Source organism: Lithobates pipiens, unplaced genomic scaffold (assembly GCF_037356315.1).
Source record: "Lithobates pipiens isolate NorthernLeopardFrog02 unplaced genomic scaffold, aLitPip1_a1.2 Scaffold_3, whole genome shotgun sequence".
Lineage (NCBI taxonomy): Eukaryota > Metazoa > Chordata > Amphibia > Anura > Ranidae > Lithobates > Lithobates pipiens.
In genome coordinates this window covers 284,109,568-284,131,056 of record NW_027507790.1, presented here as the reverse complement: position 1 = coordinate 284,131,056, position 21,489 = coordinate 284,109,568, and the positions used below count along the sequence as shown (strand labels likewise).

At 43.4% G+C, this 21,489-nt stretch overlaps 1 protein-coding gene across 3 annotated transcripts in view; it reads left to right on the top strand.

The window, feature by feature from the left end:
* Positions 1–21,489, top strand: part of LOC143941206 (GRIP1-associated protein 1-like) — a 115,878-nt gene that overhangs the window by 27,485 nt on the left and 66,904 nt on the right. For all 3 annotated transcript variants that reach the window (XM_077463243.1, XM_077463244.1, XM_077463242.1), the window contains 8 exons: positions 3,180–3,314; positions 4,840–4,935; positions 7,715–7,927; positions 13,983–14,096; positions 14,210–14,287; positions 15,391–15,486; positions 15,667–15,723; positions 17,381–17,480. In XM_077463243.1, the coding sequence (XP_077319369.1) occupies positions 3,180–3,314; positions 4,840–4,935; positions 7,715–7,927; positions 13,983–14,096; positions 14,210–14,287; positions 15,391–15,486; positions 15,667–15,723; positions 17,381–17,480 (889 nt within the window). The remainder of the gene's footprint in view (positions 1–3,179; positions 3,315–4,839; positions 4,936–7,714; positions 7,928–13,982; positions 14,097–14,209; positions 14,288–15,390; positions 15,487–15,666; positions 15,724–17,380; positions 17,481–21,489) is intronic.

Sequence of the window (21,489 nt, the reverse complement as noted above, 5' to 3'; positions counted from 1 at the left end):
ACCGATCCTCCTTAACCGGACAATTTTACCAATGGTATTTATAGAGACCGTCTGTGAGGATCTAAAATCTAAACTCCAGGCAAACGGCTAAATGCACAGATGAAATGCGTAAAGGGGACTGTTTTATATTCCAAAAGACTTATTTCTGTTTATCCTGTTCCAACATTTACACAGCTCTGCCATGCAGCACAGTCTTATCTTGCAGAGCATAACACCTGATTTGTCTTTGCTGCAGTTCAGTAATACTTGCAGGTCTTGTTCCTCCCCCACCCAGGGACTGGACCGTGAAAGGAGAAGTGGCAAGCTAATGTGCTCCGTTCTCTACAATCAGAATGCCCTTAACATTGCAGTGTGATTGATTGGCTATTTGTGCTGTTTCTCCTTCTCCCAGTCTACCCTCTGCTATACATGAACTGCAAGGGCTAATACCAAGTAACATTTGGGTACTTACATTGCTTGCATTAAAGAAACACATTTAAAGCGGGGCTCCTTCAGAAAGAATTACATTTTTAATATTAGGACACTTACCTGTTCATAAATTCAGCGGTCTCTTCACCCAAGCCGATTTTATAATGGGCTCTCGGGTGCTGCCGTCACCATATCATTTAAAAGAAAATCGTCTGTGAAATCTTGTGGCTTCACAGCCAGTTTCCTACTGCACATGCGCTAAGCTTGCTGCGTTTTGTGATTGGCCCGGAGGCGGGGGAAGGAGGAGGGGGGCCAGAATTACGGCTGAGTTTGCAGCGGGTACCCCCCCTTCCCCTAAAAAGGTGCCAAATGTAGCAGCGGAGGGGGGAGGAGGCAAACAAGCAGAGCTTCCCCTTTTGGGTGGAGCTCCGCTTTAGGTCTGCAGTAATGATTACAGAGCTTCACTAATCCTCTGTATTTTATGTGTCTGGGGTTCAGATTTATCTACTAGAGCATGTTGGCCGCTTTTTCATTATGAGTAGGAAAATCTACTTGTTATATTGAGAAATGATGGCGCTTGTCAAATGGAAGCATTTCATGCTTTTTTAATGGGACCAGAGTTCTTCTTTAAGGCTGTATAACAATAAAATAATATACAAAAGTCCTATTAATCTATCATTAGCTCTTATTTACATCTATGCATTTGAAAACCTGTATAAATAAAATAAAATCCACTCAGAATTGCATGAAAGCACATTTTTTTCCCCTTGGTTTTAGAATAGAGTAAGGAATGGGAGAACCCTCCTGTATGTGTGTGTGTGTGTATATATAAATATATATATATATATATTACAGATTTTTTTTTTTTTTTTTGCTGGCTGTTTCCCATTTGGTAGATTTGCATTCACTTTTTGTCCTGAGAACACAACAGTCAGAGGAAATCTCTCTACAGTAATGCCGCGTACACGCGGTCGTTTTTTTCCGACGGAAAATGTTCGATGGGAGCTTTTTGTAGGAAATTTCAACCGTGTGTAGACTCCATAGGAATTTCCGACACACGGAAATTTTCGATGGTGTGTACACAATTCCGACGCACAAAGTTCCACGCATGTTCGGAATTAAGCAGAAGAGCCGCACTGGCTATGGAACTTACATTTTCTCGGCTCGTTGTACGTGTTGTGCGTCACCGCATTCTTGACGTTCGGAATTTCCGACAACATTGTGTGACAGTGTGTATGCAAGACAAGTCTGAGCCAACATCCGTCGGAAAAAATACCATGGATTTTGTTGTCGGAATGTGCGATCGTGTGTACGTGGCATAAAGAGAAACACCCAGTAAGTTGTCAGCAAAACCTGTGTCCCCATTGGAAGATTTTCTTTCAATTCTTGTTTTGTGACAACTGTAACCCATCACACTCTGACCCAGTGACAGTGGGCAACAGGAAAAACAGAGAATGACTCTCATGGTAATACAGAATCTGACCAGGGTTTTAACCCGTTGCACTCTATCCAATCTATTGCCACCCAAAAAAAACTTTTAGCGGTGGATACACATGAAGATGTATCTGCTCGTATTGAGTTATTGATTACTGTAATAATGTATGTTGCTGCATGCAGTACTTGAGTTGGGCTGTATGTGGATACCTGATAAACAGACTAATCATTAGTGATAAGAAATATAATAATAGTAGATGTTTACCAGAGTAAAGCACTGGTGTGAATGGGGCCTAACTGTGATTTGCTGTCTGTACCTTGCCTCATTTTTATTTTGTCATTAAAGTGGTTGTAACCATAAAAAAAAAAAAAAAAAAAAAGTAACTCCTGTTCTCTTATAGCAGGTTAAATAGCACAGTCCTTGTGCCGTCTAACCTGTCCCTCTGTAAGCTGTAAATCTGGTTGATCCTGCCTGTTCCTGTGTGCCCCTTGGTGTGCTGAGCCCTGATTACCGTGGTCAGTTCATGTGCCTCTGTCATCCACTGATCTCCTCTCTCCCTGCTTGTCAGATCATGTGTGCGTTGGTGTCGTCTCTGCCCCAGCCCTCCTCCACTCCTGCCACTACTATTAGTAAAGTAAACTGAAAAAAATGTCACTGTCAGCCCCTTTCTTTTATGCAGCCATAACACACAGAGTAAATGTTTGTTAAAAACAAAGCCTCTAAATACCTATTTTCAGATACCTTTAGGCCGGTCACATGACTCCCGGCCGCTCTCCTCCCCCATCCAAGGGCTACAGCGGGAGAGGCTGAGTGACCAGCATGGTGACATCCCAGGCTGATGTCAGAGGGAGATCTTGGCCCCTCCCACTGATGCTTGTAGATCAGAGGAATAGAGGAGGCGGGAGTCACGTGACTAGGCTCGGTTCACACAGGGGGCGATGCGAGGCGACGCGACTTGCCGCGGCGCGACCTGCCGCGACCTGCCGCGACCTCAGCGGCGACTTGCAAATGACTTCTGCATAGAAGTCAATGCAAGTCGCCCGAGGTCGCCCAAAAGTAGTACAGGAACCTTTTTTCTAAGTCGGAGCGACTCGAGTCACTCCGAACGGTTCCGTAGTACAGAACAGGGGCGACTTGTCAGGTCGCGGCACGGCAAGTCGTGTCGCCTCGCGTCGCCCCCTGTGTGAACCGAAGATATCTGAAAAAAGGTATTTAGAGGCTTTGTTTTCAACACACTGAGGGTCTGGCAGTGAATGGTTTTGTAAGGTTACAACCACTTTAATGATACAGAGGGAACTCGGCGAATATTGGTTATGAACTTTTTGTCTGTGTGCAGATTCAGACGTCAAGGACTCAGGAGCTGAGTTTACTGAGAGACCAGAATGCAGCACTGACGACAGAGATCCAGCAGCAGCAAAATGACAAGGAAGCTCTGCTGCAGCAAAGGGAAGATTTGAAAACACAGCTGACGGTAGGATGTTTTTTGGGACAAATTCTGCATTATTAAAGCTTGCTTTGTGCTTGGCTGTACATAACCTTGTGCTTTCCAGCTGTGAAAGTACAAGTCCCACTGTGAAGCTAGTAAGTGTTTGAGCCAATCGCCATCCTAATGTGAGATTGGTTATTGGGTGGCACCATATATAGCATCAATATAAAGCAGGACACAAACAGCTGCAAAGAGCTGTCCTGGGTAAAGCAAAATGTTCTAAGGCTATTTCAAATATTCAGCATTTTATTCAGTGTTCCCAGGATAGCAGCCCCATTTCTACAAGCATTTCCAGCAGCTTCAAGGCTACCGTTTTACGCAGAAAACACAGCTGATCAACGCTGTTTAGAAAGTGAGACCATATTCTGGAATTAGATAAAATATGTCACCAGCACACATAGGAACTTGCTGCAAAGCTCAAACATTTGATCAACTATCAATGAAATACTCTATATTACCAAAGGTATTGGGACACCTGCTTTTACACACACGTGAACTTTAATGACATCCCAGTCTTGGTCCCTAGGGTTTAATATGGAGTTTGCCCACCCTTTGCCGCTACAACAGCTTCAACTCTTCTGGGAAGGCCGTCCACATGTTTTAGGAGTGTATGATTATTCTTCCAGAAGTGCTTTTGTGGGGGCACTTATGTGGACGAGTACGCCTGGCTCGCAGTCTCCTAGAACACCTTTTAGGATGAATTATCGGGTTGAGGTCAGGACTCTGTGCAGGCCAGTCAAGTTCCTCCACCCCAAACTCACTCATCCATGACTTTATGGACCTTGCTTTGTGCACTGGTCCAAATAATTTGGTGGAAGGGGATTATGGTGTGGAATTGTTTTTCAGGGGTTGGGCTTGGCTCCTTGGTTCCAATGAAGGAAATTCATAAGACACCAGCATACCAAGACATTTTGGACAATTTCATGCCCCCATAAAGACATGGATGAGTATTAAAAATCCCAATAAAAGTGTTTGTATAAAGACATGGATGAGTGAATTTGGATTGGAGGAACTTTGACTGGCCTGCACAGAGTTCTGACCTGAGCAATTCTAATATCATTCTTAGTGGGTTTTTTTTCCACCCCTGACTTGCAGATACTACAGCTTTGTTGTTGTTTACATCTTTTTTTGTATTGTAATATATCACGAGTCACATAGACTTGTGCTGTCCATACATTGAGGTTTCATCCAGTCCATGTTCATTCTAATGCTGCGTACACACGGTCGGACTTTCCAACAGAAAATGTGTGATCGGAGCTTGTTGTCGGAAATTCCGACCATCGGAATTTCTGTCGCACAAAATTGCAGATCTGGTTCTCAAATTTTCCAACAACAAAATCCATTGGCGTAAATTCCGATTTGTGTGTAGATCATTTTGTTAGTTAAGAACACATAATTGCATTAAATCTATATATTTTTTTTAAACTCGAGTTTGGTGGTTTACCATACTCGGCTTTAATATACTGACTGTGTATGGTAAACATTCTCTAACTATGTTCCCTTTCAATAGGAGGCCAACCGGGCACATGGCCGTCTCCTGGAGCAACTACAGGAGCAGAAACAGGAAATTCAGCAACTACAGCAGGATCTGGATGAAGCGAGAAAGGTATGGAGTTCCTAAAAGGGAACCTATATTTTAATTGAGTGAACTATTTCAGTTGTTGCTGTTTCCCTTTTTGGGGAAAAAAACGTGTTCCAAGGAAAATCTGCTGCATGATAAACCACCTAGACAATGTATTGATTTCTAGCTGTCTTATCAGAATGATAACCTTGCCCTGAGAGAAAGTAAGGCCAGCTATACACACAAATATTTCTCCTGTTGAGCTTGCAGGCTGAATGAGAGAAATCTGTTAAGTTCCTCTGTCCATGCTAAAGGGTAAAAAACAGTGTTCCCAATGCGCCCTACTGAACACTACTCCGCGCCTCTAAATAAATTCCCACGGTTAAACGAGTTTACCCCAAATAGTATATATGATAAGAATGTATATCCCAAAGCGGCTACTATAAAACATAAATATCTGTATACAAACAATATAAAATTGGCACTAAATGAATTCCACTCACCAGAAAACCTGTATTCGTATGCCTTCAAAGCAAATCACTCCTTTTGTTCCTCTCTCCTCCTCCATTACATGTCAGTGTTAATGGGCTAAGGCTCCAATATGCCATGTGAAAGGAATAAAAATAATACCATAGTGTAATCCTATTTCACAGCTTTATTCATAAAAAAGCCCCCCCAAATACATTAATCGTACCAGAAAGCAAGAACTTTAAAGCATTAATTCAAAGTGCACTGTGCCTGTTTTAACGATCCCGGTTGCCGGAAAGAGATGAAGAGTTCACTGTGTACATCAGCGGACCACTTCCTGCTTCTCTGGATCGTGGAACGCAGAGTTGAGGTGCAGACGTCACTTCCAGCTGGTCGCGTTTCATCATATCCGACTTCGTCTGAGGGCGTGACCTGCCAACCGGAAGACGCTATTTGTATGCATACCCTGGTATCAAAACCAATCAGGTGCAAAATTTCACCTGACAAACGGCGCTCCCATCCAATAGCAAACGCCATCGTAGGACGCTAGATCGTCACGAGTGTTAGCATTTGGAGCAATTTAAAGCATTATTACGAACATTTTAAAACACAAAGTAACATTAAATTAACATTAAAGTGTCATTAAATTACAATAAATTCAGCAGCCTTCATAATTAGGATACAGTAAATGGCAATAAATTCAGCAGCATTCTGAATTATAAATAGACAGAAGAATATCTCAATAGCTTATCATGCAAGACCACATATGTGTCACTGTTACCAAGGTACCAATTGCTATAATGGGGCATACACCAATCAGATAAGGTATTTACACAAAACCCTCCCCAATCTCCTCCGCATGTGAGCTGGACACAGCTTGCACATAATCCAGTAAGTTATGCAGTAGTTTTCTACAAAAATACCGAATGAACTAATGCACATGCGAGTATTTCAATTCCAATAAGCCTTTATGGGTGTACGCATTATCCGATGTTTTACCTCGGTGCACATTATCTAATGTTTTACCCGCCTGTCTCCCAGTTGTGGTATTCATACACTGAAAAGCGGAATTTCATACTTTTAAATCCCCTGAAAAATTCACATAATATATGGTCGGCTTACAACTAAAGGCAAATCTTTCCTTTTTTTTTTATTTTGGATAGAGTAAAGGGGGTGGTTATAACCCCAATAAGGTTTACTTTTGCCATTTGTATCCCATTGGCAAATTTTCCCTTCACTTTCTTTACCATAAACTAAACAGGAAGTGAGAGAATATCCCTCTAAAGTGAGGGAATTTCTGGTTGTTACCATAACTAGTGTCCCCACTGTAAGAAATCCCCACTATTATGTTCTGGGGAAATGCCAAAATGTGGTATTTTCTTTTGCTTTCACTTTCAAGGATAATGGTAAAATTTGGTGAACAGACAGACCGCAAGAAAGAAACCTGACAGGTGTCCTAATCCCTCTCCACTCTATCCAAAAATTGCCTTTTAAATATAGTTTATGAAGGAATCCCTGCTTCCAGCTATTGAATTTAGCCAGTTGTGATCCCTGTGGCTGCTTGAATACCTGAACAGTGACTGCATCTGGTAGGATGCATTGACTGTTCTGCCAATTTTTCATTTAAAGCTTGTGTAGCCGGGTGCTGCTGCTGGGGCCACCTGTAGCTGGAATTTCAGCCAGTTCAGAATGAAATGGCTGAAATTAGAACTGTGTGTGACCAGCTTAGCAGTGCGCACAATCGCTGCAAGACACTACTAACATGACGGCGTTTCTATATCAACTAAGATCATTGATGGCTGTCTTCATCTACATACAACATAACTAGCTTTAAAGTAGAAGTCCACCCTAACACATCTATAGACATCCACGATCGAATACTAACCTATCTAGCCCTGTAAAGAAGAAATCAGTATACATACCTTTATGAAGCCAATCAGCCGGATTTGCTGTGGAGACGGGTGCAGAGGACAGCGGGAGCCCCATAGTAAGTCTATGGGTGGCGCCACTCCCCATTGATTTCACAGCTGTCATCGGCTGTGTCCTCTGCAGAGCTTCCACCACTGGAGACCAGATTGAATCTGCTTCAGAAAAGGTATGTATACTGATTTCTTCTGTACAGGGATAACTATAGATAGGTTAGTGTTAGATTGTGGATGTCTGTAGATGCAGGGATTTTAATGTTACGATGGACTTAAACTTTAAATAGATGCTAAAAAAAATACATTTAATAAAATTTACAACACGCTGATCTAAATTTGCTGTATTTTGCAGTGGAAATAAAAACATTTACTTTTTGTTTTTTTTTCTTGGCCTGCTTTCTATCTTAGCTTACCCATTCTTTATCTTTCTGTAGAGCGCTGATAAGAGAAAAGGCATGCTTGATGAAATGGCTATTGAGATGCAGCAGGAGAAGGCTCGGCACAAGGAAGAGGTGGGGAATATTAAGCTCCAGCACGAAAAAGAGGTCCTGAGTATTCGAGCCAAATATGAGAAGGAACTGAGGGAGCTTCACGAAGAGAAAAACCGTGGAGAGGAGGACCTGAGGGGACAACTGAGAGATGAGAAGGTAAGTAGGGAGAGGTAAAGGCAGCAAAGTTTACAATGTTTAACATCAGATTTCCAGTTTTATGGCTGTTCTTAACCACTTGCCATCTGCCCTATAGAAGTTTTACTGCTACAGATTGGCTGCACTGCGCAGGATCACGTGTATGATACGTGATTCTGCATTTCCAAGTATCGGATCTGAGTGTGCACTACTGGCGGCTCGCTCACGCTGTGTTTCTACACAGCGCAGGCGGATCAGCGGGTCCTCTGAACCCCATGTTTGCTGGCACCCGCTGATCGTTCGGTACACAGGTAGAATGGGAAGCTGCCTACGTAAACAAGGTAGATCGCCGTTCTGTCAGTAATGGAAAAGCAGGGACACAAATCTATGTTTCCCCTAGTAAAAGCACCCCCCACACAGTAGTAAAACACTGGCTAGGCACACAGTTAACCCCTTTGATTGCCCCTGATGTTAACCCCTTCCAAGCCAGTGTCATTAGTACAGTGACCGTGCATATTTTTTTAGCACTGATCACTGTATTAGCCCCACTGGTCGCCAAAAAAGTGTCAAACATGTCGGTGTACAATTTGTGCACAAGGGATGGAGATGGAAGGATGCCCCCTCCCCCCGGAGACTTGACCTGGTATTAGGCTTAGGTTCACAGCTGCAAACAGAGTGCTGACTGCCAGATCCCTGCTACTGTCGCACAGCGGCTGCTATAATAATTCCTGGAGCCTGTGTTCTTTGGAGACAGGCCTATACCAGGTAAAGTCCCCAGGAGCGTTGAAGACTGGAAGAGTCTTGTATACCAAGTAATTCAGGTGAGCAGCCAAGCCTGCCATCCGGCTCGATCCCTTGTGCTGGCAATACAAGCTGCAGGTGAGTATCTGATAGATCAGATTCTGCTGGGTGAACTTGGATAGTCATGGACTCAGGAAATGAAAAGGCTCCGTGTGGTGAGCTACTCCTTGCATAGAACGAGCTGCCCAGGTGTGCCTCACCGTTACTGGGAAATCTATTGCAGGGATCAGGAAGGAGACCCTAAGTGATGACAAAACCATATCCGGTGAATTTTGTGCTTGCTCTGGTGAGTGCATAGTAGTGGTGGAATCGCACTTGTGGACACTTTGCAATGTTACCTCAGTTCATATGATGTGATATTTACAGTATATATGTAAACCTTTTTGTAGGATTGTTGGAGCACTACACTTTTTTATTAATAATAATAATAATACAAGTATCTGCACCCACTTCTGGGCATAGCTAGCTGCAGAATAGCCGCAGATGCCCGCCCCCCCTCGTTGTGTTCTGGGAAATGCACAGTTCCCAGAACACAACGGGGACCAGTGAAGATGCGCATGCGCAGTAGGGAACCGGGCAGTGAAGCCGCAACACTTCCCTTCCTGATTCCCTGACCGAGGATGGTGGCGGGGGCAGCCGAGAGATGAGTGATCGCTCGTCATCGGCTGCCGACATCGCGGGCACCCTGGACAGGTAAGTGTCCATTTATTAAAAGACAGCAGCTGCAGTATTTTTAGCTGCTGGATTTTAATATTTTTTTTACGGTGGAGCTCCTCTTTAAATTCAATAACATTTATTGAAGGTGAAAATAGGGAAACCCATGTGTTTAGCAGACAGTGGCGAATATTACCCAACAGGGAAAGCATGAACAGTAAAGGAGTTTTTGCCAACCAGAAAAGTGTTTAATAATTGGAGACCTCACCTTATGCCACTTTAAAAATATGCCCCCTAAGAGTAGACAAACGTAACTACAATCTGATTGTACAATCACATTTAAATTTATCAAAACTATGTAATGTGAGGACAAATCTATACAAGCCAATCATTTTCTATCCTTTTTCACAAGCCTTTATATAACATAGTTGTTGGATCTAAAGGCGATTGTACAATCAGGTTGTATAGTATATCTCAGAACATCAACCTTTTTTTTGAATATGTAGGATAGGTTTCATCTTTTCTTATTCAATCGAGCATACATCTGGTTGGGTGCATGCTTCACGCTGATGGTGCAGTACAGCTGTCCACTAGAGGGCGAAGTTCACAGCACACACTGCAAGATGGTAATAAGGTCACTTCTGTTCAATTTTATATTTGCATCTAGTCATAAATTCTACCCAAAGTGCCTCATTTTTTGTAGAGTGCCCAGCGACTAATGGATGTAAAATAAATCTTTCAGTAAGAACTAAACCATCCATAAAATGATGTGCAGCATTAAAACTAAACTACAGAAATGTAAAAGAGAAAATCAAAATAGAAAAAAAATACCAATTTCCCTAAATTTGAAACGATCAGCAAGAAAATATAAATAGATGGTTGGCAGTTGTTTTAGAACAGGCTGCAGGAATGAGCTGAAAGGTTTACTTTACATAACCTCTTTTTATAGATTGTACTTTTATGTGTCCATGGGGACAGTTGTTTTTGCTTGCTGCCTATATATGCTGCTCTTCCCTTTTTTTTTTTTTTGTAAAGCAGCACAATTATTGTTGTTCGCTCTTCCTCTCTGTGCCGGAATATTGGTGTATTCTAGCTGAGTAAAAATAAGACACATCAGGACGGCTTGGTATGTCATTTTTATTTTTTTTAATCTTAGCCGTTAGGGCCAATTCACAATACAGTTGTGCTCATAAGTTTATATACCCTGGCAGAATTTTATTCCTTGGCCATTTTACAGATAATATGAATAACAAAAAAGATTTAAAGCGGAGGTCCACCCTAAAGTGGACCTTTCGCTCATCGGAACCCTCCCCCCCTCCGGCGCCACAATTGGCACCTTTCAGGGGGGAGGGGGGGGGAGTTACCTGGATAATCCAGGTAACTGCACCCACTTCCGGGATAGCTCTCTGCGGAAAGGGACGTAGATTACGCCCCTTTCCGCAAGTGCCCGTCCCTTTCCGCAAGTGCCCCGCTGCCTGCTGGGAAACACACAGATCCCAGAGGCAGCGGGGACCGTCCTTATTGCGCAGCGCGACTCGCGCATGCGCAGTAGGGAACCGGGAAATGAAGCTGAAAGGCTCCATTTGCTGATTCCCATACCCAAGATGGCGGCGGCAGCACCCGAAAGACGATCTAGAGATCGGCTTCGGGTGCCGACATCACGGGCGCGCTGGGCGGGTAAGTGTCACTATTTTAAAAGTCAGCAGCTGCAGTATTTGTAGCTGCTGGCTTTTAAAAAAAAAAAAAAAAACGCGGAGTCCCGGCGGACTCCCGCTTTAACTCATGGTTAGTGTTTGGCTGAAGTCATTTATTATCAATCAACTGTGTTTATTCTTTTTAAATCATAATGGCAACAGAAACTAGCCAAATGACCCTGATCAAAAGTTTACATACCCTGGCGATTTTGGCCTGATAACATGCACACAGGTTGACACAAAGGGGGTTTGAATGGCTATTAAAGGTAACCAAAGACATAAATTAAAAGGTAGCTGAACTGTATAAAACAGGAAAGGGGTATAAAAAGATATCCAAGGAATTGAGAATGACAATTCGCAGTGTTCAAACTCTAATCGTCAAGTGGAAAATGAGGGGTTCAACTAAAATTTCAGCCACAACTGCCAGGAAAATTGTTCGGGATGCAAAGCAAACCCCACAAATAACTTCAGGTGAAATACAGGACTCTGAAAACATGTGGTGTGGATGTTTCAAGATGCACAATAAGGAGGCACTTGAAGAAAGATGGGCTGCATGGTCAAGTCGCCAGAAGAAGCCATTACTACCCAAATGCCACAAAGCATTCCGCTTACAATATATCAAACAGAAGAGAGACAAGCCTCAAACCTTCTGCCACAAAGTCATTTGGAGTGATGAGACCAAATTTGAGCTTTTTGGCTACAACCATAAGACCCCTTTCACACTGAGGCACCTTACAGGTGCTATAGCGATATAAAATAGCACCTGTAAAGCGCCTCTCCTCTCCAGTGTGAAAGCCTGAGGACTTTCACACTGGAGCGGTGCACTGGCAGGGCACTCAAAAAAAGTCCTGCAAGCAGCATCTTTGAGGCGCTGCAGGAGCAGTGCATACACCACTCCTATAGGGCCTCTGCCCATTGAAATCAATGGACAACGCTGGCAAAGTGCCACTGCAGCTCCGCTTTGACTGCACTTTTAAGCCTTTTGTAGCCGCTAGCGGGGCTTAAAAGCGCCCTGCTATCAGTCGAAAAGTGCCGCCAAAAATAGCGGTGCTTTACCACCAACGCCCGTTGCGAAAGTGCCTACATTTGGAGAGGAGTCAACAAGGCCTATGATGAAAGGTACTGAGATGGATCGCTGATGTTTTGGGGATGTGTGAGCTACAAAGGCACAGGAAATTGGGTCAAAATTGTTGGTAAGATGAATGCAGAATGTTATCAAAAAATACTGGAGGAACATTTCATTTATCAGCCAGGAAGCTGCGCATGGGACGTACTTGGACATTCCAACATGACAATGATCCAAAACACAAGGCCAAGTCAACCTGTCATTGGCTACAGCAGAATAAAGTGAAGGTTCTGGAGTGGCCATCTCAGTCTCCTGACCTCAATATCATTGAGCCCCTCTGGGGAGATCTCAAATGTGCCATTCATGGAAGACAGCCCAAGAATTTACAGGAACTGGAGGCTTTTTACCAAGAGGAATGGGCAGCTTTACCATCTGAGAAGATAAAGAGCCTCATCCACAAATACCACAAAAGACTTCAAGCTGTCATTGATGTTAAAGGGGGCAATACACGGTATTAAGAACTGGGGTATGTAAACACAGTTGATTGATAATAAATGGCTTCAACCAAAGTGAAAAATGTTTTTGTGTTCTCATTCGTATTCTCTGAAAAATGGGCAAGAAATCATAAATTCTGCCAGGGTATGTAAACTTATGAGGACAATGGTATGCATGCAGTTGCCTGTGCTTTACCTCATGGAAACTGCAAGGACGCACAGAAAACAATATATTTTTGTGTGTCCTCTTCAGACCAGAACACAGTGTTTTATTACATTCCAGAGCTGTGCAATATTATGTAACGTGTGCATAAGAGCACACCGCTTTGCATGCTCCCACATGTCATTGCATGGCAGATGCAGAGCAATGGGCTGCTGTGCAGTGACATGCATGTAGTGTCACTCTGTACACTTCATATAAAGTTGTTAAATAAAAGAGAGCTCTGTGATGCTCATCCCCTGCTGTACGGCTCTGCAGCCCAAAATGCTGTATAGGCAACAGCTGTTTGGGCTGCTGGGCAGTGTGAACAGGCCCTTATTCATCAGGGTGCGGCTTAAAGTGTTTCAAATAAAGAAAAACGACCTAGAAATAAAGTGGCTTTAAAGGCAGAAGGTTTTTTACCCTAATGTATTCTATACAAGGTAAAAAAAAAATACCTGGGTGCAGCTGCCCAGCCCCCTCTTATACTTACCTGAGCCCCATCTACATCCGGCGATGTGCATGAAAGCAGCTGGTCTCCCGGATCTCTCTGCTCATTGGCTCACACAGCACTGGGAGCCATTGACTCATGCTGCTGTCAATCAAAGCCAGTGAGCCAATGAGGAGAGGGTGGGGCTGGACAATGTCCATTCACAGGAGCGCAGCTCTGGAGGAGCGAGCCTGCTCAAGCACCCCTATAGCAAGAGGCTTGCTTTTGGGGGTACTCAGCAGGGGGGAGGAGCCTGGACCGCCAGCAGGGGACCCAAAAACTGTTACTTAAAATGTATACGTTTTAGAATCTAAAATCAACAAATCTTCCATAAAAATATGGAAACATCAAGGGCAAAAGTTAACATTCTAAATCTGTTTTCAGAAAATGTCACAACAATAGTTGATTGTGGTATCATTGAAAATGCATCATAGTTTCCCATATATTTGCTTTTCATAACCAGAGGGGCATTGATGAGGACAGACTGTTGATAGGTGGTTTTGGCAACTGTAATACAGACAACTGGGCTGGTTATACCATCAGACATTGTCTATATGATGCTGTTTATCTGCCCCCCATGAGGTTTGTTGCAATACTTTAACTTCTCGTTGGCTGAAAGGCTGTAATTTTCTATTAGAGATTTTTTCATGTGACCTATAATCTGTTCTGTATCCTCAGGCGCGCTGCAGGGAGTTGGAAGGCTTACAGCAGACTACAGAGGAGCTGCGTTTACAGATTAATTCACTAGAGGGCACCAAAGGATGGTTTGAACGTCGACTAAAGGAGGCAGAAGTGAGTGCGGGGTTATCCATGTGCTTCCAATGTCACCGAACCTGTCAGTTTTATTCACTTCTTTGCATCTGGATCAGTGTGTCTTCTCTGTCTAATCTTGAGACTTCTTACAGGAAACTGTTGAAAGGAACCAGCTGCAACACAAGGAAGACTTTGCAAAACTTCAAGAAGAACATACAGCAGATCTGCATGTAAGATTAATATTGAAACTCGTGTTTTCTAGCTAATTCACAGAGCTTTTTTTTCTTTTAGTTTTAATTAGATTCAGTTTTCTAGCTGGTAGGACTGAGTGCTGTAGCATCAGTTTTATATAGGAATGCACCGATACCACTTTTTTGACATTGAGTACGAGTACCGATACTTGACATTGTGTACTCACCAATACCTAATTTTGGTCATGTGACCATTTTTTTAAACCAAAAAAAGGAAAAATTACACATTTTCGCCATAATATGAAGGGACACAGTGTATGGCGGACGTTTGCCATGTGGGGAAGCCATGTAGCAGGTGCAGCAGCAGCAAAGCACATGTCATAAGGGAAACGGCACTCGCCGCCATGTGGAGAGGCCACACCCTTATCCGGTTCCCGAGCTCCGCCCAAGCGGACGTCACCTCCGGCATCGGTTGCTGGTATCGGTGCATTTTAATGAGTACCGATACACCGGAAAATGCCAAGTATCGGCACCCATACCGGTATCGGTGCATCCCTAGTTTTATACACTTGCAGTGGATTGCCTCCCTCACTAACTATATATAGAGGAGCTACAAACCATTTTATGTTAGTGCTGCTCTGCCAATGTCCTAAAACCATGAGTATTAGTCACAGGATAAGCTAACCCCCTTCATTGCTCCTTTCTTTGGCTTATAATAGAGCGTTCGGTGAAAATTTCAAATCACATTGTGACGCAGCTGTGCCGAGGATGTTCTTATAGGTACATAAGTGACCAACTGGCTTTCATTACTGATGCAGTCAGATTCACATAACTTTCTATTGGCTTTTTCACCTTCAGTGGCATTCTGTGAAATTTTTGAAAGGCTAAATTCCTACTAAGATTTTTTGCTAAGAATGAAATGGATGCCAGGTCTCTGGGTTTATCTACATTGTAAGGTTAAGCAAATTGAGAGAGAGTATAAGCAGCCGGGTGGGAGAAAGATATTCAACAAACTTATTGTCTGTACCCCATAAGCAAAGTACATGACCGTGTTTTAGAAGGTACTATTTTACTTTGTGCTGACATACTTGCAGCACCAGAGGTGTTACATTTTAATTTTATGCTGTTTTAATTACCTTCAGATGAAACAGAAGGAGCTAGACTCACTAATGGAACAAATCAAGGCATCTGAAAAAGTGAAAGAAAGTCTTAATGGGACAATAGAACAGCTGAGACAGGTGAGACCCCTTCCCACACGCCCCATGACCATCGAAGGTGCCCCCTGCTGTGATACCTCCTCCCTATTCTGCTTTGTCTTCCACTCTCCATCAGAGCTACTTTCACTTCTATTATGAGAATTACATCAATATCTTTTTCGAAATATTGTAAGGTGGTTTGTTGTGTTTTTTTTTTATTAGGAGGTAAAGGATACAACAGATGGGCAGAGAATTGTAGAGAAGCGAGGAAGTGCTGCTGTAAGTAACATTCTTTGTATAATACACACTCTGATTATATTTAGATCACAGGTTAGTTGCCCTCCTTCTAGTACACATCAGGATACACTGACCTCTCCTCTCCTCCTACTACACAGACATCAGGATACACTGACCTCTCCTCTCCTTCTAATACACAGACATCAGGATACACTGACCTCTCCTCTCCTTCTAATACACAGACATCAGGATACACTGACCTCTCCTCTCCTCCTAATACACAGACATCAGGATACACTGACCTCTCCTCTCCTCCTAATACACAGACATCAGGATACACTGACCTCTCCTCTCCTCCTAATACACAGACATCAGGATACACTGACATCTCCTCTCCTTCTAATACACAGACATCAGGATACACTGACCTCTCCTCTCCTCCTAATACACAGACATCAGGATACACTGACCTCTCCTCTCCTCCTAATACACAGACATCAGGATACACTGACCTCTCCTCTCCTCCTAATACACAGACATCAGGATACACTGACCTCTCCTCTCCTTTCCTAATACACAGACATCAGGATACACTGACCTCTCCTCTCCTCTCCTAATACACAGACATCAGGATACACTGACCTCTCCTCTCCTCTCCTAATACACAGACATCAGGATACACTGACCTCTCCTCTCCTCTCCTCCTAATACACAGACATCAGGATACACTGACCTCTCCTCTCCTCCTAATACACAGACATCAGGATACACTGACCTCTCCTCTCCTCTCCTCCTAATACACAGACATCAGGATACACTGACCTCTCCTCTCCTCCTAATACACAGACATCAGGATACACTGACCTCTCCTCTCCTCCTAATACACAGACATCAGGATATACTGACCTCTCCTCTCCTCTCCTCCCTAATACACAGACATCAGGATACACTGACCTCTCCTCTCCTCCTAATACACAGACATCAGGATACACTGACCTCTCCTCTCCTCTCCTCCCTAATACACAGACATCAGGATACACTGACCTCTCCTCTCCTCCTAATACACAGACATCAGGATACACTGACCTCTCCTCTCCTCTCCTAATACACAGACATCAGGATACACTGACCTCTCCTCTCCTCTCCTCCTAATACACAGACATCAGGATACACTGACCTCTCCTCTCCTCCTAATACACAGACATCAGGATACACTGACCTCTCCTCTCCTAATACACAGACATCAGGATACACTGACCTCTCCTCTCCTCCTAATACACAGACATCAGGATACACTGACCTCTCCTCTCCTCTCCTCTCCTCCCTAATACACAGACATCAGGATACACTGACCTCTCCTCTCCTCCTAATACACAGACATCAGGATACACTGACCTCTCCTCTCCTCCTAATACACAGACATCAGGATACACTGACCTCTCCTCTCCTCCTAATACACAGACATCAGGATACACTGACCTCTCCTCTCCTCTCCTCCCTAATACACAGACATCAGGATACACTGACCTCTCCTCTCCTCCTAATACACAGACATCAGGATACACTGACCTCTCCTCTCCTCCTAATACACAGACATCAGGATACACTGACCTCTCCTCTCCTCCTAATACACAGACATCAGGATATATTGACCTCTCTGCTCCCCAATACACAGATTGTTTTGTACTGTTTCTCATAGCTTAAGGACCTGAAGCGGCAGCTTCACCTGGAGAGGAAAAGAGCAGATAAGCTTCAGGAACGGCTTCAGGAGATTCTCACTAACAGTAAAACTCGAACAGGTAGGTGGTTTCTTAGGACCCGGGCATGCAGTGCTCACTTCATTGTTGGGTAGTTTTCCAAGAATCTGTTGCTAATTCTCAGACATAGTTATGTGTTAAAACATCGCCGTTATCCTTAGCTAATTTATGTGGACAGTGAAAGGAGCCTGTCCACTCTTCTCCTGAACATGGCAGGATTTCTTATGCTCGGTTGGAGCTCCTTGCCCTCCAGCGGCAGTCCTGCGGAAAACAAGGCTGCACCCAAACTGTGTTCTGACAACTTTGATAATTGCTTTCAAGACCTCCTCCAGCATAGTAAAGTCTCTAATCAGCCACAGATGATACCCCGTTAGTAAAATGTATGATGTATTTTATGTACGGTATTACATACACCTTTCCTGAAATAGCTGAATGTAAAAGATTAAAGCTGCTTTTAAATCCTTGTCTAGCATTTAGAAGCATTGTAGTTTGGGAGCATAAGAGGACTTTTTCCTGCATATACTGAGTTTAAGACTTTATGATTTATATAAATGAGATACAATGAGGGGGAAAAAGTATTTGATCCCCTGCTGATTTGTATGTTTACCCACTGACAAAGAAATGATCAGTCTAGAATTCTAATGCTAGGTTTATTTTTACCAGTGAGAGACCAAATAACAACAACAACAAAAAAAAAATCCAGAAAAACGCATTTAAAAAAAGTTGTAAATTGATTTGCATTTTGATGAGTGAAATAAGTATTTGATCCCTTCACAGAACATGACTTAGTACTTGGTGGCAAAACCGTTGTTGGCAATCACAGAGGTCAGACGTTTCTTGTAGTTTTGCAGGTTTGCACACGTCTCAGGAGGGACTTTGTCCCACTTCTCTTTGCAGATCCTCTCCAAGTCATTGAGGGTTTAAGGCTGATGTTTGGTAACTTGAATCGTCGGATCCCTTCACATATTTTCTATGGGTTTAATGTCTGGAGACAGGCTAAGCCCCTCCAAGACCTTAATGTGCTTCTTCTTGAGCCACTCCTTTGTTGCCCTGTCTGTGTGTTTTGGGTCATTGTCATGCTGGAATACCTATTCACGACCCATTTCCAATACCCTGGCTGAGGGAAGGAGGTTCTCCCCCAAGATTTGATGGTACATGGCCCCGCCCATCGTTCCTTTGATGCAGTGAAGTTGTCCTGCCCCCTTAGTAGAAAAACACCCCCAAAGCATAATTCTAGTCTTTAACGGCGTAGAGTGTTACCAGTTGTGTTTTTGGTGACTATGGTCCCATCTACCTTGAGATCATTGATGAGATTTTCCCATGTAGTTCTGGGCTGATTCTGCACCGTTCTCATCATTAAAACTCCATGAGGTGAGATCTTGTATGGAGCCCCAGAACGAGGGATATTGACAGTTATTTTGTGTTTCTTCCATTTGCGAAAAATTGCACCAACTGTTGTCACCTCTCACCAAGCTGCTTCGGTCTTGTAGCCCATTCCAGCCTTGTGTAGGTCTACAATCTTGTCCCCGATATCCTTGGGCAGCTCTTTGGTCTTGGCCATGGTGGAGAGATTGGAATCTGATTAATTGCTTCTGTGGACAGGTGACTTTTATATAGGTAACAAGCTGAGATTAGGAGCACTCCCTTTATTGTGTAGAAGACACCTGGGAGCCAGAAATCTTGCTGATTGATAGGGGATCAAATACTTTCTTCACTCATTAAAATGCAAATCAATTAATAACTTTTTTTTTATATGCGTTTTTTGGATATTTTTGTTGTTATTCTGTCTCTCGCTGTTAAAATAAACTGACCATTAAAATGATAGACTGATGATTTCTTTGTCAGTGGGCAAAAAAACTAAATTAGCAGTGGATCAAATACTTCTTTCCCTCTGTAGCTTTGATTAGAGATCATTAAAAATACATTTTAGGCAATTGATAAATTGAATAGTCTATGTGAGCTAATTAAAGAATACGTTCACCTTTTGGCGTATAGTACACATTACAACCACATCACTCCAGACCTGTCCCCACACCCCAATGCCCCAACTCCACCCCCTCCCATGACAGTGGGCAGGGGATCAGTTTTCCACACCTGCTGTCACATTTTGCAGACATCCTTGTAATTCTTAATGGACTGCGACCACATGTGCAGGAGCCTGGCATTGCACCTACAATCCAATGATTACGGGTGCAATGCTCTGCAGGCTCCTGTGAAAAAAAAATTAAATGCATATTTTTGTTTCTGCAAAATTATGTTTTTTGTTTTATTCTTATTTGCTTTTCAAAAAATGTAAACTTCACTATTTTAAATGTTGAAGTTTAAGAACTTTTCATTAATCCATCTTGTGTCTTGACTAACACTGTACAAAATTCTGCTAGTCCTTCAGTGTCGATCAGACTGTTAGTAGTGAGCATGTGGCTTAATGCAGAAATTTTTATCTTCTCTCCTTCCCTGGTTCTTCTTTCCCCCTCATCAACATGCTATTGAAATTATTAAATACAGTGAAACCTTTATTTTCATTACTTGTGTTTTTTGAGACCCATTACCATCATTATTAGGTCTTGGTGCTTTTCTGTGCCATGCTGGCAGATCATGGCTGGCAGGGTGTTGTACATACCTTCTTTAAAACTGAGCCTCCATGACTGAAAGAACTGAAATCCAGTAAATGTAAAGGTCAGGCTGGGACATTAAAAGGTTTTTTGTTTTTTAGAATCCTACATACTTAGGTGGATGCAGCATCGTCCGATGCTACAACTTTTGCCCACGCCTCTACCAATGAGAACCGAGCGTCGCACCCCCCAATCACTAATTTCTCTCAGCTCCATGAGAGAACTGCTGACTGTCAAGGCCCGAGCCTGGACCGACTCTGTGATGTCAGCAGAGAGCAGACTTTAGCCCACTCCCTGCTGAAAATGGGTCACAGGAGTGCAAAATGAACTCCACTCCTGTGAACCACAGGAGAACTACACCCAAATGAGCTTTGGCTGTACTTCTCCCTTAAAAGAGAAGTATGTGGGGGGTTTTTTTTTGGAATCATACTTACCTAGGTGCCTGTCCCCTGCCGGCTCTAAGGCTGAGAACTGAGAGATCAAACGCTGCTGATCGCTCAGTTCTCAGTGCTCTGTGTGCGGAGAGCTGGTGATTCAGTCACTGTAGCTCACCCCCCCCCCCCCACCTACTGGAGCGCATGGGCTGTGGAGGGGGTGGGGGCGGCTAGCCCAGGCTCTCAGCAGCTTGCTGAGAGGCTGAGCTAACGATTAGTCCAGGTTCCTGGGTGTATCTCAGTCATATGGTCGTGATCTTTCCCCAACCAGGACCAGCTCTGTGACGTCAGCCCGCTGTCTGCTGAAAACGGGTCACGCAAGTGCACTCCTTTGATCAACAGAAGTACAGCCAATCAAGCTTTGGCTGTACTTCTCCTTTAAGGCTGGAGAGGAAAGTGCACTATGACGCTGGACATTCTCCAGGCTTTCTCTAGGTGGGCTCTATCTGACTTGCTGCAGCTAAAGCATGCCTTGAGACGCCTTCAGTGTTGGTTTTAATCCAATTTCCATACAAAAGAAAAACCTGTACACTAGTGGTAGACGGGAGGTTGTACTGGAGTTCAGATTTAAGTTTTTAGGGATTGTGCAAATCATTCAGGATTTATGCTCCTTCTATCTGGTTTCCCTGTGGGTAAGGCTGGAGTTCAGCTTTTTATATGGTTAGGGAATATTCCATACCTTATGCTGGTTATTGATGGCTTCCTCTGCAGGGAGAAACATTGGACTGTATTTATAGGCCTATTATGAATTGAGCTTGTTTTGTTTAGATGTACTGTTTTTCTTGGGTGCATGAGCCGACTGTGACCATACTACGGGAAACTGTTTGGCAGTAAATCTCTGTAAGTGCGGGAATCTTCCATTATGAGACCTCAGGTGTTGCACGAGACAAGGTTTTCGATGGTACCTCTCAAGGATTAAATGTCAAGCAGCTCAATTAATTTATGACTAGCAAGGGACTTGTATATGGGAGGGGCAGTTCATTACGAGTTCACAAAGAATTCCCC